The sequence below is a fragment of the Sebastes umbrosus genome, chromosome 6 (assembly GCF_015220745.1).
Source record: "Sebastes umbrosus isolate fSebUmb1 chromosome 6, fSebUmb1.pri, whole genome shotgun sequence".
In the NCBI taxonomy this organism is placed as follows: domain Eukaryota; kingdom Metazoa; phylum Chordata; class Actinopteri; order Perciformes; family Sebastidae; genus Sebastes; species Sebastes umbrosus.
This window is the reverse complement of record NC_051274.1, coordinates 20847729-20859088: the sequence shown is the minus strand read 5'-3', so window position 1 is coordinate 20859088 and position 11360 is coordinate 20847729. Positions and strand designations below refer to the sequence as shown.

General features: G+C 42.6%; 1 protein-coding gene across 1 annotated transcript; it reads left to right on the top strand.

The window, feature by feature from the left end:
• The first annotated feature begins 840 nt into the window (after positions 1 to 840).
• b4galt3 (UDP-Gal:betaGlcNAc beta 1,4- galactosyltransferase, polypeptide 3) lies at positions 841 to 8638 on the top strand. Its single transcript, XM_037773051.1, has 8 exons — positions 841 to 1141; positions 1751 to 1838; positions 2700 to 3241; positions 3368 to 3603; positions 4009 to 4199; positions 4309 to 4431; positions 5363 to 5467; positions 6599 to 8638. The coding sequence occupies exons 3-8, from the start codon at positions 2959 to 2961 to the stop codon at positions 6945 to 6947; spliced, it is 1287 nt and encodes a 428-aa protein (XP_037628979.1). The 5' UTR covers positions 841 to 1141; positions 1751 to 1838; positions 2700 to 2958; the 3' UTR covers positions 6948 to 8638.
• Positions 8639 to 11360: the final 2722 nt, after the last annotated feature.

Genomic DNA, 11360 nt, shown 5'->3' with positions numbered 1-11360 from the left:
TAGGGCACTGACATGCATACAACAAGCACAGGAGTTAAGCCGAAGAGTTGAACACAAAGACAAATCAGGGGTCCTTCCAATGTTTCGTTTGAAATACTCCTGGTCAAATATATACACACATATCCTTTATGCGTATATATATACATACACACATACACACACATACATCCAACTTTAATCAGCCACAAAGTTATCTGAGTCTAAGGAATCAATACGACTAAGAAAAGGTTGCAAAGCATTTTTTTTTTTTTTTTATATAGTCAAATACATTTATCAGTCAAACATCAGTGTGGCAAAAGCATAATTTCATTATTTCAAATGTGGCGCCCCCAACTGGGCAATATATCCAAGACCCATATTGGTCCCAGCTTTAAGTTCTATGTGGGTACTACATGGGGACTCCATGCCCATTTTCTGAGCCCATGCACTACTTTCCCATTAGTGAACCCACATGGGTAGCCCACATGATAACTATGTGGGACCTAGTTAATCCAAGTGGGCCCCAGATAAGATGCCAATTTTGGGCCCATACCCACTTGGAACCCAGGTACCCCCAGCATAACCCATGTGGGGCCCACATGACCATGTTGGCTGTGACATGTTGCTGTAGCCTCTATGATGGCCGAACCAACCTCCAACTCCCGTGGATTGATAATCATCTTTTTTTGTTTTTTTTCACATAATCAAATACATTTATCAGTCAAACATCAGTGGCAAAAGCATCATTTCAGATTTTCAAATGTAGCGCCCTTAGCGCGTCACGGCGGTGCGCCTCAGCCCATCAACGCTCCAGCAGCAGCAGCAGCAGCAGCCTGTGTGGTGTCGATGAGGAGCGCAGAGACAGAGAGAGCACTTTGCCTGCTGTGTTGACACACTGGACGGATATGCGGCGATGCTCTTGCGTGTGAACGCGTTTGCAGCGCTCTCTAAGCAGCTACGGGGACATTTCGTCTCGGATGAGAGATTAGGAGGAGGAAGAGGAGGAGGAGGAGGAGGAAGAAGAAAAAGAAGAAGTGCGACCAGCATCACAAAACACCGCTATTATCTTTTGGTCCATCGCGTCTCCTCCTCGGTGGGAACGGCCCGTGGACTCTCACAGGAAGCCGGGGGCTGGATTTGAAAACGTCGCAGGGATGAACTGGTGAGTCGGCTTGGTGCTGCAGAGCTTATAATAAAAACATCAGGGAATTTGATGCAGCCTTTGTATCCAGGGGATCCTGTCAAATACATGTTATTAACACATTTTCATCTTTTAGTCACCTAAATACTGTATGATAGCCAAGCACAGGCCTGACTGTGATGTTGATAGGCTAATCAACCTGCTCTGAAGGCTATCTGGACTGATAACCATGGCGCTGCTTCTGCTCCACACTGCTGATCTATTTTTAAAAATAGCAATGGATTCATGTTTCCTGTCTCAGGAAAATTCAACATCAGCTGTACAGCAGCAATGAAGCCACAAGGTTTTGCTATATAGCATGTAATTGTTTGGACAAAAAAAAAAACAGGGAACTGTGATGTGTTGGATTAATTTGATCTGCAGGCATCAGCGTCTCCTCCATCCATGTATAAGCCCCATGGAAATGTCACTGGCTGAAAATAAGCCATTCTAAATAAAGAAACAAACATGACATTTTGTTTGTGGCTGCTTGTCATTCCCACAGCTTATTTTTAGCTTACAGTAGAGAGAACACACAGTAGAGCAATCTGCTCCTGCATTGTTACTCACTCTCATTCTTTTTCATTACAGAAAGCTTGATGATGAAAGGAGGAAGAGGAGGAGAGAGGTGGAGCGAGCCCTTCCTGGCCAGGGATAGTTTTTAATAAGCAAAAAGCAGGTACATCTACACTGTTAAGAATTTCCCAGTAAAATAACAGTAAAGAACTGGCAGCAGGGTTGCCTTTATGTTACTGTAAAATTAATATTTTTATTATACTGTCGCTGAAATTTACAGCTTTGTACTGTAAATGAAAAATACAGTTTGAACTATTTTTTTTTTTAATTTCACAATATTTTACAGTTAATTTACTGTTTAAAGATACATTATATAGCTGTATTTCCACCTTTCTTTTACATTATCTTACTGATTTGTTTTAATGCACCATTTAGGTTGTATTTTTTTACATACATTTTAATAAACATTATTTTTTTGCCTAGATTAATAGACTTAGCTGGTTAAAGACATAGGAATAGTCACACTAAATACAATTAAAGGCACTTGTTAGTGGAAAAAAGGCTACAATAGACTTGTTGACACTTTTCCCAAAATGTGTGTCTATAGCTGGCTACAAGCACAGAATGCAAACCAGAACAACATGTGAGTGAAGAACAGAGCTAATTCACTGATTTTACAATCATGTACAATCTACAAGCCTCACATGAGCAGATCAGGTCCAAGAATTAAAAAAATACTGCATGAAACTGTTACTGATGATACTTTAGACAGTTGATCAGCAGTAAAGTGTTGTTTTTTAAGAATGCATTATAGTTCAGTTAAAAAAAAAACGGCCTATGAGCGTAATTTAACAGGTTTTCTTTTGTATAAAACAGTAAAGCACTGTTTTTAGCAATAACAGGTTAATACCGTTGAAATCCTGCTGTAAATTAACAGCAATTGTTTACAGTGTAGATTGATGCAATGAAATAATAATAACAGGCAATAAATGTGATTAACTAACAATATTCTTTTCCTTGTCAGTGACGTCTGTGGAAAGGAGGTGATGGCAGTGCTGACTGAGCTTCGCCACCGCTACTACCCGTTCCTACAGATGGACACTCCCCTCCTGCACGCCTGAGCCTCCACTCGGTGCTGCTTCCTTTCCCCTCCTCTCCTTCTGCCTCCCCTTGCTCATTTCCCACCTATCTCCCTGCTCCATCCTCATCCAGCTGCCACTCGCTTCTCCTCCATCCATTTCCCCCCACGTTTGAATTTCACCCGTACCTCTACAATCTTTATTATGGCGTGCTACGGACACTCTCTAGACTCCCCGTGCACACTAGCCTTGCTGGTGGGCTTCCAGTTTGCCTTTGTTCTCTATTTCTCCCTCGGGGGCTTCAGAGGCCTGGTGTCGGTCCTGGTGCACACCACAGAACCGGAGTTCGATTACTCTCGACCTCACGACGTGTACACCAACCTCAGTCATCTGGGAGCGCCGCCTCCCCCGCCTCGCAACTCTGGCACTGGACCCCCCGCCACAGGACCACCACTGAGAGACTGCCAGATCCCTTCCCCACTGCTGGGTGAGAGCGTGAGAGGGGAGAAATGTGTGCTGTTATATGTAATACATGCAGAAGGAAGCACACAGTGAACAATTGTTTGGTGTTCTAAGCTAAAAAATCTACCTCACTTTTTTTCCTGTCCTCCAGTCGGACCGGTGTCCGTCCATCTTAACTCTCCTCTGTCCATGGAGGAGATCAGACAGAGGAACCCGTTAGTGATGCCAGGCGGACACTACCGGCCTCCAGACTGTGAACCCCGCCACCACACAGCGATAGTGGTACCGTACCGGAATCGGCAGACCCACCTCCGCGCACTCCTCTACCACCTCCACCCCTTCCTGCAAAGACAGCAGATCCACTACAGCATCTACATAGTACAGCAGGTCAGGTTGTGTGTGTGTGCTTGTGTGCATGCTGCTTTCAAATCTCAGTAATCAGTGTGTTTTTCAGGGTGTCTCGCTGCACAAGAAAACATAACATCAAAACATATTTTCTCACTTATATCTTGTGGTACATATCCATGCATAGTTTGGATTTAGTTTTAGAGGAGACACACCTGGTAGAGTGCAGATTTCTAGTTTAAATGTAATCTGGATTAACTGGATACTTAGAATAATATTGTCACAGTAAGGACATTTATAAGTCCCAATGTCTGTAGTTTCTGTACTGTAACCATAGCAACATAGTGTGCGATTATGTACTCACACTCTCTCATGCTGTATTTGTTTTAGACTGTATACATTCCCGTGTAGCTGTGCGTTACCCTCTGTCTCTGTTTCTGGCTCCAGTGGGGGAACGGTACTTTTAACCGAGCGAAGCTGCTGAATGTCGGGGTGCGGGAGGCCCTCAGAGACGAAGACTGGAGCTGCATATTCCTGCACGACGTCGACCTGCTGCCCGAGAACGACCACAACACCTACACCTGTCACAAACAGTTCCCCACACACCTGTCTGTGGCCATGGACAAGTTCAGATACAGGTAGGAAGCACATTGTGTGTGTGTGTGTTTGGATGGACTTCTATATAATTATATTGTGCTGCTGAGACATTATTTTCAAGATTGCACATTTGTGATGTGACCCTTCCAGGCTGCCGTACTCACAGTATTTTGGTGGGGTTTCTGCGATGACCCCAGACCAGTACATGAAGATGAACGGCTTCCCGAACCAGTACTGGGGCTGGGGCGGAGAGGATGATGACATCGCTGCCAGGTGAGGAGGCGCAGAAGTCCACATCCTGCATGACAGAGCGAACTGTGCATGTTGACATGTGAGATGTGCATGGGTGTTCAGCATCACAAACACATGCACCGCCATTTCAGCCGCTCCGCTTTCTTGTTCTTATTTTACCTCTTTTTTGCTCTACTCATTCATTTTTCTCTCATGTTTACACTTTTCTGTACCACATGTTTTCCTTTTCTTTGACTTTCATTTTATGTGTCCTAACATCATCTTTCATCTTCACGTCCCCTCCCAATGCTGTGGCTTTGCTGTGTGTCTCTTGGAGTTGGCTCAGTGAGTATATGTTCGCATGGACTAGCTCGCAGATTTTGGGCTGGGCTGCGTGCTTTAAGAGTTTTCGGGCAGTTTTCATCTCTTTTCTATGCTGCTGCGGTCCCCTCTCTCCACTCTCTGGCTCTTCTACCATTTGCTAATCTGTTATGAGAGACACTGAATGGAACAAGGAAATGAAAATACAAAAAGCTTGCACTAATTATTACATAAAGCCAAACTACCCTCCCTTACTTTTTGAAACACTTTGCCTTTTGTGCATGATGTTTGCAACTTCAAATATATCATGTACTGGACTTGCACAACATTAGTTACACCATGTTTTGATTGACTTAGATAACTGGGGTGGGGACACAAGCACCAGAGATGGAGAAAGGCAACCACAGTGTTTCCCACCGCCTTTAAGCCATGAAAGTATGTTATTCTCATACGTCACCCACAATTCAGTTTGTTTTCTTTATTTTCCTGCTTTTAATTGTATCCCTTAGAGGCTATCAGATTGCTTTGAGTTATAGAAAATAGCATGAATAGTAAAGTGTCAGGCTTTGTTGGTCTAATATTATCCTGAGATTTAGTTTTCCAGTTTTATGCCTGTGAATGAGAATCTGCTGTTTGTGTGCTGCCTATCCAGAGTTCGCCTGTCTGGCATGAAGATCATGCGCCCTCCAGTGGCCATTGGTCATTACAAGATGATCAAGCATAAAGGAGACAGAGGCAACGAACAAAACCCACGCAGGTACAGGTACACACTCGCAGACACACAAAAAATGATGATATTTTCCCCTACGGGTGATTGGGATGTTTCTGACAGGGTACAGGCATCACAATTATGTTGTCCTCACAATGATTGTTGTTTCGTTTTTTGTTGACAGTGATTGGCATTTTCCTCTGCTCGCCCTTTCGTGCCAGCAATTTCTACTGCCTCAGGCAGCATGCTCATTTGTTTTCAAATCGAAAAAAACATTTTCCTTGTCCACAATGCTGCAGAAAGATTTTCTTGATCATAAATACAAGCTCCACACAAATCAGCCATAGCGCCACAAGTCACGTTTACATGAGAATATACAATATCTCAAATGTAATTCAAAATAACCTTGTTCCTCAATGTCTGGAGGAATTGATCAAATTTCATGGAGACGTCTTTTTCACATGGTATTGTTAAAGGAATATTTGACATTTTGGTAAATGTGCATATTGACTTTCTTGCAGAAAATTAGATGAGAAGATCAATGCTCCTCTCAGGTCTGTCCGTTAAATATGAAGCTGCAGCCAGGAGACTGTTAGCTTAGCTTAGACTGGAAGACTGGAAACAGGGTCAGACAGCTAGCCTTGCTCTGTCCAAAGGTAACAAGAACTGCCAACCAGCACCTCTAGAGCTCACTAATTAAAGCTAGGGTTGGTAATCTTGAGAAACAAGCAAGAGTATGCTCTGTTGAGTCCCCCCCGTCCCCCGTCTGCCTCTGATTGGTCAGCTGGCCAACTCTGTTGTGATTGGTCAACCGAACCAAACTCTTTTGACTCCGCTCCAGATCCGCTCTAACTAGCTTTGTTTGAGGGCGTGCCAAACTAGCCGCTAGGCAGGTATTATGCAAATGTGTTACTTGGTGACATCACCACGTTACGGAAGAAAAGGCAGGACTTCAAGCAAGGCGTTTCAGGCAGTTCAGGAGCAGTGTTTTTGTGAAAGAGAGAAAGTAACATGGACTTTTGGCTTTGTAACTTTACAGACCTTTTAAATACACAAAACAACTATATAACACACTAAAGGAAAGGGGAAAAGTACAAAAGCAGAATAGGTCCCCTTTAAAGTTTGCCCCTGAAACGCACACATGCACACAAACCTGTGATATTATGTTCGTCTTTCCAGATTTGACCTTCTGAAAAGGACCAGACTCAACTGGCGCTCGGACGGCCTCAACTCTCTGACATACGAGCTCCTTTCCAGAGAGCTGGAGCCTCTCTACACCAACCTCACTGTCGACATCGGAGAAGACCCCCGTCTGCCCCCGGGGAAACTACCCGTCCTTTTGAAAACGACAACCCCTGTCCACCAACGTAGCACCAGCAAGACCGGGGGTGCAGCCCAACAGGAGAAGAGGCCAGAGAGCAAAGGGGCAAACATGACTAAGGACAAGCCGGCCGGTGAAAAGACAGAACCTGCCCAATCCAAGGCAGCAAATCAAACAACACAGGAGAAGAAAGGTGTCGTAAAATAGGACGAGGTAAAAATAAAAGGGACTGCATCACATCTGTAGCATAAAGTGGCTCACCCCCTTCATTTTGATCTTGAAGACAAAATGGAGGAAAGCAGTGTAGATCTGTTCTGTTGTGGGACATGAAGTACGCCAGCTTTCTGTGCTCAGTGCAGGTTAGGGATAGATAGTTATGCAATGGATCAAATGAAGGAGCCCTTTTTTGTCTACAGGGGTGCATTCAGGAACACGACCAAGTCACCTCTTGGTTTATCTGAGGCTCATGACTTATTTGGGGCCAGGAGGAGAACGGTTTATGACGCAGTTGTATCCACGTAGAGGTCCAAAACAAACTAAATGAAAATGAGACAGCGACTGTATAAATCTCTGCTCTTTTCCAGACATCGCAACTCGTAAGCAACCCATCTGCTGCCAGCAGACCTGCAGCTTCATCCAGTTTGCTCCCAAAAAAACTGCTGCTGTCAGTCGTCCACCCCACTCCACGGTGGGTTTGTGTTTCTGTGCCTTCTCTCTTTTATGCGCATTTTATAGACTGGTGTAGTTGCTTTTAGACACTGACCTGGGGTTAATTTGACCTCTCCTGCCTCGCAGGCAAATGGTAGAAAGCAGGGAGGCTAAAGCTGATCCTAGATCAGGACAAACGATTCGTTCCAGGACTGCCGTTTTTATATCTGTGTGCATTGATCAAGCGCTGACCAACTCCATAGTTACCAGACAACTCTAGAGTTTATATTTCTATAGAGAGACTTCTTTATTTGTTTACGGATTTGTTTTACTCGTCCTTCCTTACAGTCTGGTGCCTCTCTCTCTCTCTCTCTCTGACATTTAGTTCCTAGACAATCAAATCATACGGGAAGATAAGTCTGTATTAAACCACATAATAACAAAGTGAGGAAATATTATCATGACTATCTTTACACCTGTCATATAAACATAGACTTGGCATGGTAGTTGTTGTCTAGTTTGACTATACTCTTGATACATGGATAGACCTGTGCTTCTGATATTATCTGTGGTGTTATTATTTTTAGTTTAGATTAGTCAGGTATGGAGAAAAAAAGAAAACTTCCGGACAATATTGTAGGCGCGTGACTACACATTTGCCAGATTGTATTTTAATTATAGACCTTTTCATTGCCATTCTGTTGCTAGGGCAACAGCTTTGGTCCGAGTTTACTTCCTGTCAGCTACTGCAGGAAATACCAAGGGGCCCACTTAGAAGGTTTATGTTGTCAGGTTTGAAAGGTCTATGAAAAGAGGTCATAGTTACAATAAAGCACTGTGTATAGATCTAGGTCAGCTTTTTACTAGAAGGCTTGATGTCTTTCAGAGGGTCTCGGTATACTATGAAAGACCCTGGTGCATCTAAAAGCTATAAATGAGTGTCTGCCTCTACTTGTCTGTCACTTTTGTATCTCGAAGGAAAGGAGAGAAGGACGAGGGAAACACGTTTATTAGTAGGGCTGTCCCGAATACCGTTTTTTGGGCTTTGAAGCTTCACTGACAAATATTCGAAAGCATTTGAAGCTTCGCAGCGGAGCGCAGCAGGCTGACATGTTCTTCTGTCTGTCTGTCTCCATCTCCCCCGCTTCAGTACCCGAGACAGTGCCGTCTGAGAATAACTAATAATAATTAATGTTGAATAATGAAAAATGTTGTGGGATTATTCCTTATTTCATGGGCCATTTGGGGATTTATACATTATTATTACACAGCTTTGTTGAATACTCGATTCTGATTGGTCAATCACGGCGTTCTACGGTCTGTTATTTCTTTATAGCAGACCGTTGCTATGTATAACGGACCGTTGCTATGGGCGCAGTTCTGATGTCGGACTCTGGCGGACCATTTTTGTGTCAAATTATTGATTTCTTAAATAAATAGCCGTGTAATAAACGGGATAATGTACAGCGAGCCGGTCGTTGTTGTGAAATAAACCCTGACGGGGGTGTCGATTACCATGGCAATGGTCGAAGCTTTGAAGCATTCGGGTCAGCCCTATTTATCAGACAGAAAATTTCATAATTTTATTCTGAGGGTTTACAAATTAGGACATGCATGTAGGTAATTCATGTTGACAGATCAAATATCATCTCTCAGACATTCAGTTTTTTTTTCCATATCATCCATTTGGAATGTATTATTTTGAGTTTACCTTTTGTGAAGGGAGAGTTTATCAGGCGAGCTTAGTTTGTGGACATGGACTTGAATCTGATCACTCGTAGGAAATAGGATTTCTTGCTGCTATTTGACTAGGGAAATGGTTAACTGTATGATTAATCAGCTTGAAAAAAGGATATATTGTAATACTAATTTTTTGGTTTGGAGTTGTGTTTTTGTCATACTAACAAGTAATGTATTACTTCTGCTAATTTGAATGTATTTAATTTATTTATTAAGTCAGCGATAGAGCTCAATGTTTTTTGGGGGTTGAACGCCCTTCTCCATTGTAGAGCAGATTATTATCCCTTTATGTCTCCACGTTTCTTATGTTAACATCGTGCCTCATGACATAAGCCCATACTACTGAAGGACTGAAGGCATACTGCTGGGTTACATGTGAGCGCCCTCAAGTGGATCAAAGTGGCAAGGCGCCAGCCGAGAGGAAACCAAGGACTGAATGAATCTGCAGTGTTGTGACATGAATGTTAATCATTAACGTTGGCCATTCACAGGTTTCAGCCAATCAAATCTTTGCATCGCTCTGTATGGAGGGTTTCTCGTTTGCGTAGTATCACGTGATTGATCCTGCCAGCTCAAAGGAGTAGAGACTGTTACTCTCTGGATTTTTCTGGTTTAAAGAACCAAAAGATCCATGGCGAGTGTTTATGAATGGATCTAGTTTTATAGGAGGAATCTGTTTATTTATGATAAAATATTTTGAACAAAGAGTGCTGTACAAACCGATTGTCTTGACAGAGTACGTTGAGAGATAATAAGGCCCAGTTTCTTAGCTTTATACATAGTATTTTAGTTGCATATCAATAGATAATATATCCACCGTATATCATATTGCCTGGGACAATGCCTGTACGACAGTGACACACTGAAAGCTTTTAAGGACGTTATGTAATCTCAGATTAATCAGCATACTGTGTGCTTACCTGGAGATTGTTCTATATTTAATAAATAGGCTAGTTTTTATAAAGGATGTTTTTTCGCATAAGTGTTGGAAATATATCTACTGTGTTGAATGCAAATTCAGTAAACAGGACTGGGACTTTCATCGCAACATTTTTTTATTTAAAGAGTTCATTTGATCACGAGTTCATTCTGTCATTATACACACACTTATAATTAAGGACCGTGATATTTGCGTCAGGCGGTGATACCTGTCGTCAGCTTAGGTTGCCTTATTTACTGACCTTATCTTGAAGATGAAAGATAGTGTGTGTGCGTGTTCATGTGTATGCTTGTGTAGAGAGCAAGGTCATCAAAAAAAGGCAACATAAGCGGTGAACTATGATGGACAGTGTTGTGACAGAAAGCAAATATGTATACCAATAAAACCACATAATCAAAAAAGGTGTCACATCTTTTATCAACACACATTGAAGCAATGGTATAAATGTGGAGCCAAACACACTTAAATACACACTATACTATAAATACACTTAAATACTTACAGTCATGCACTTATCCTCCCACAACACTCAAGTCCTTTAGCATTTTGATTAATGCTGCTAAAGCTTAAACATCAGATGCTCGTACTAGCTGGTATTAGCAGTCATATATCATCATCATCAACACATGCTGTAGAGCAATCTAAAACTGCACTAACCTGTTACATCACCCTGTGTATTGCGGGTCCCGGTGCTCGATGTGGGTATAAAGAGCAGGATTAAAAAGTTGCATATGAGGTCATACCTATAAATAGACAGTAACCCCAAGCTCTGTATGTTCGATCTGTTTCATAATCTGAAATGCTGCATGAGTCACTGAGACGGGCAAAACACAAAACTGGGTGGAGAAAAAGAGCACTTTACAACCAATCCCAATACTCAGCAACACAGATGGCCTCAAGTGATCATGGAGTTGAAATAACACCCCTCAACAAAACCTGAGTATTACAAGCTTCACAAAGTGAGTGTGTTGACACTGCTGGTATCTTGTAGTTGATACAACTAACAGCTACTCTTGTTATTTTGTCCACCCCTGCATGACACAATGTCTTCAATAAATGAATATCTTAAAGATGTAGCTTTTAGTTGAACAGCAACTAGTGGCCACAGGTGACAATGATGGGATAATGGTAAATGCTAAAACATAGTGTAACAGTAGCACGAGTAGAGAGAAGTCATAACTAGAGACCATCTTGTGAGTGGATCACACCAGCCACGACATCAAGGGCGTAAAGTGTGGAGGGGGTCTTCCTCACTTTGTATCCCCCTACTTTCGGTGCCCTTGCTCATACCA

Coding starts and splice junctions, on each gene's coding strand:
- b4galt3 (XM_037773051.1), top strand. CDS start 2,959: ATGGCGTGCTACGGACACTCTCTAGACTCCCCGTGCACACTAGCCTTG. Junction 3,604..4,008: donor GCATCTACATAGTACAGCAG/GTCAGGTTGTGT, acceptor TTCTGGCTCCAG/TGGGGGAACGGTACTTTTAA. Junction 4,432..5,362: donor GATGATGACATCGCTGCCAG/GTGAGGAGGCGC, acceptor CTGCCTATCCAG/AGTTCGCCTGTCTGGCATGA.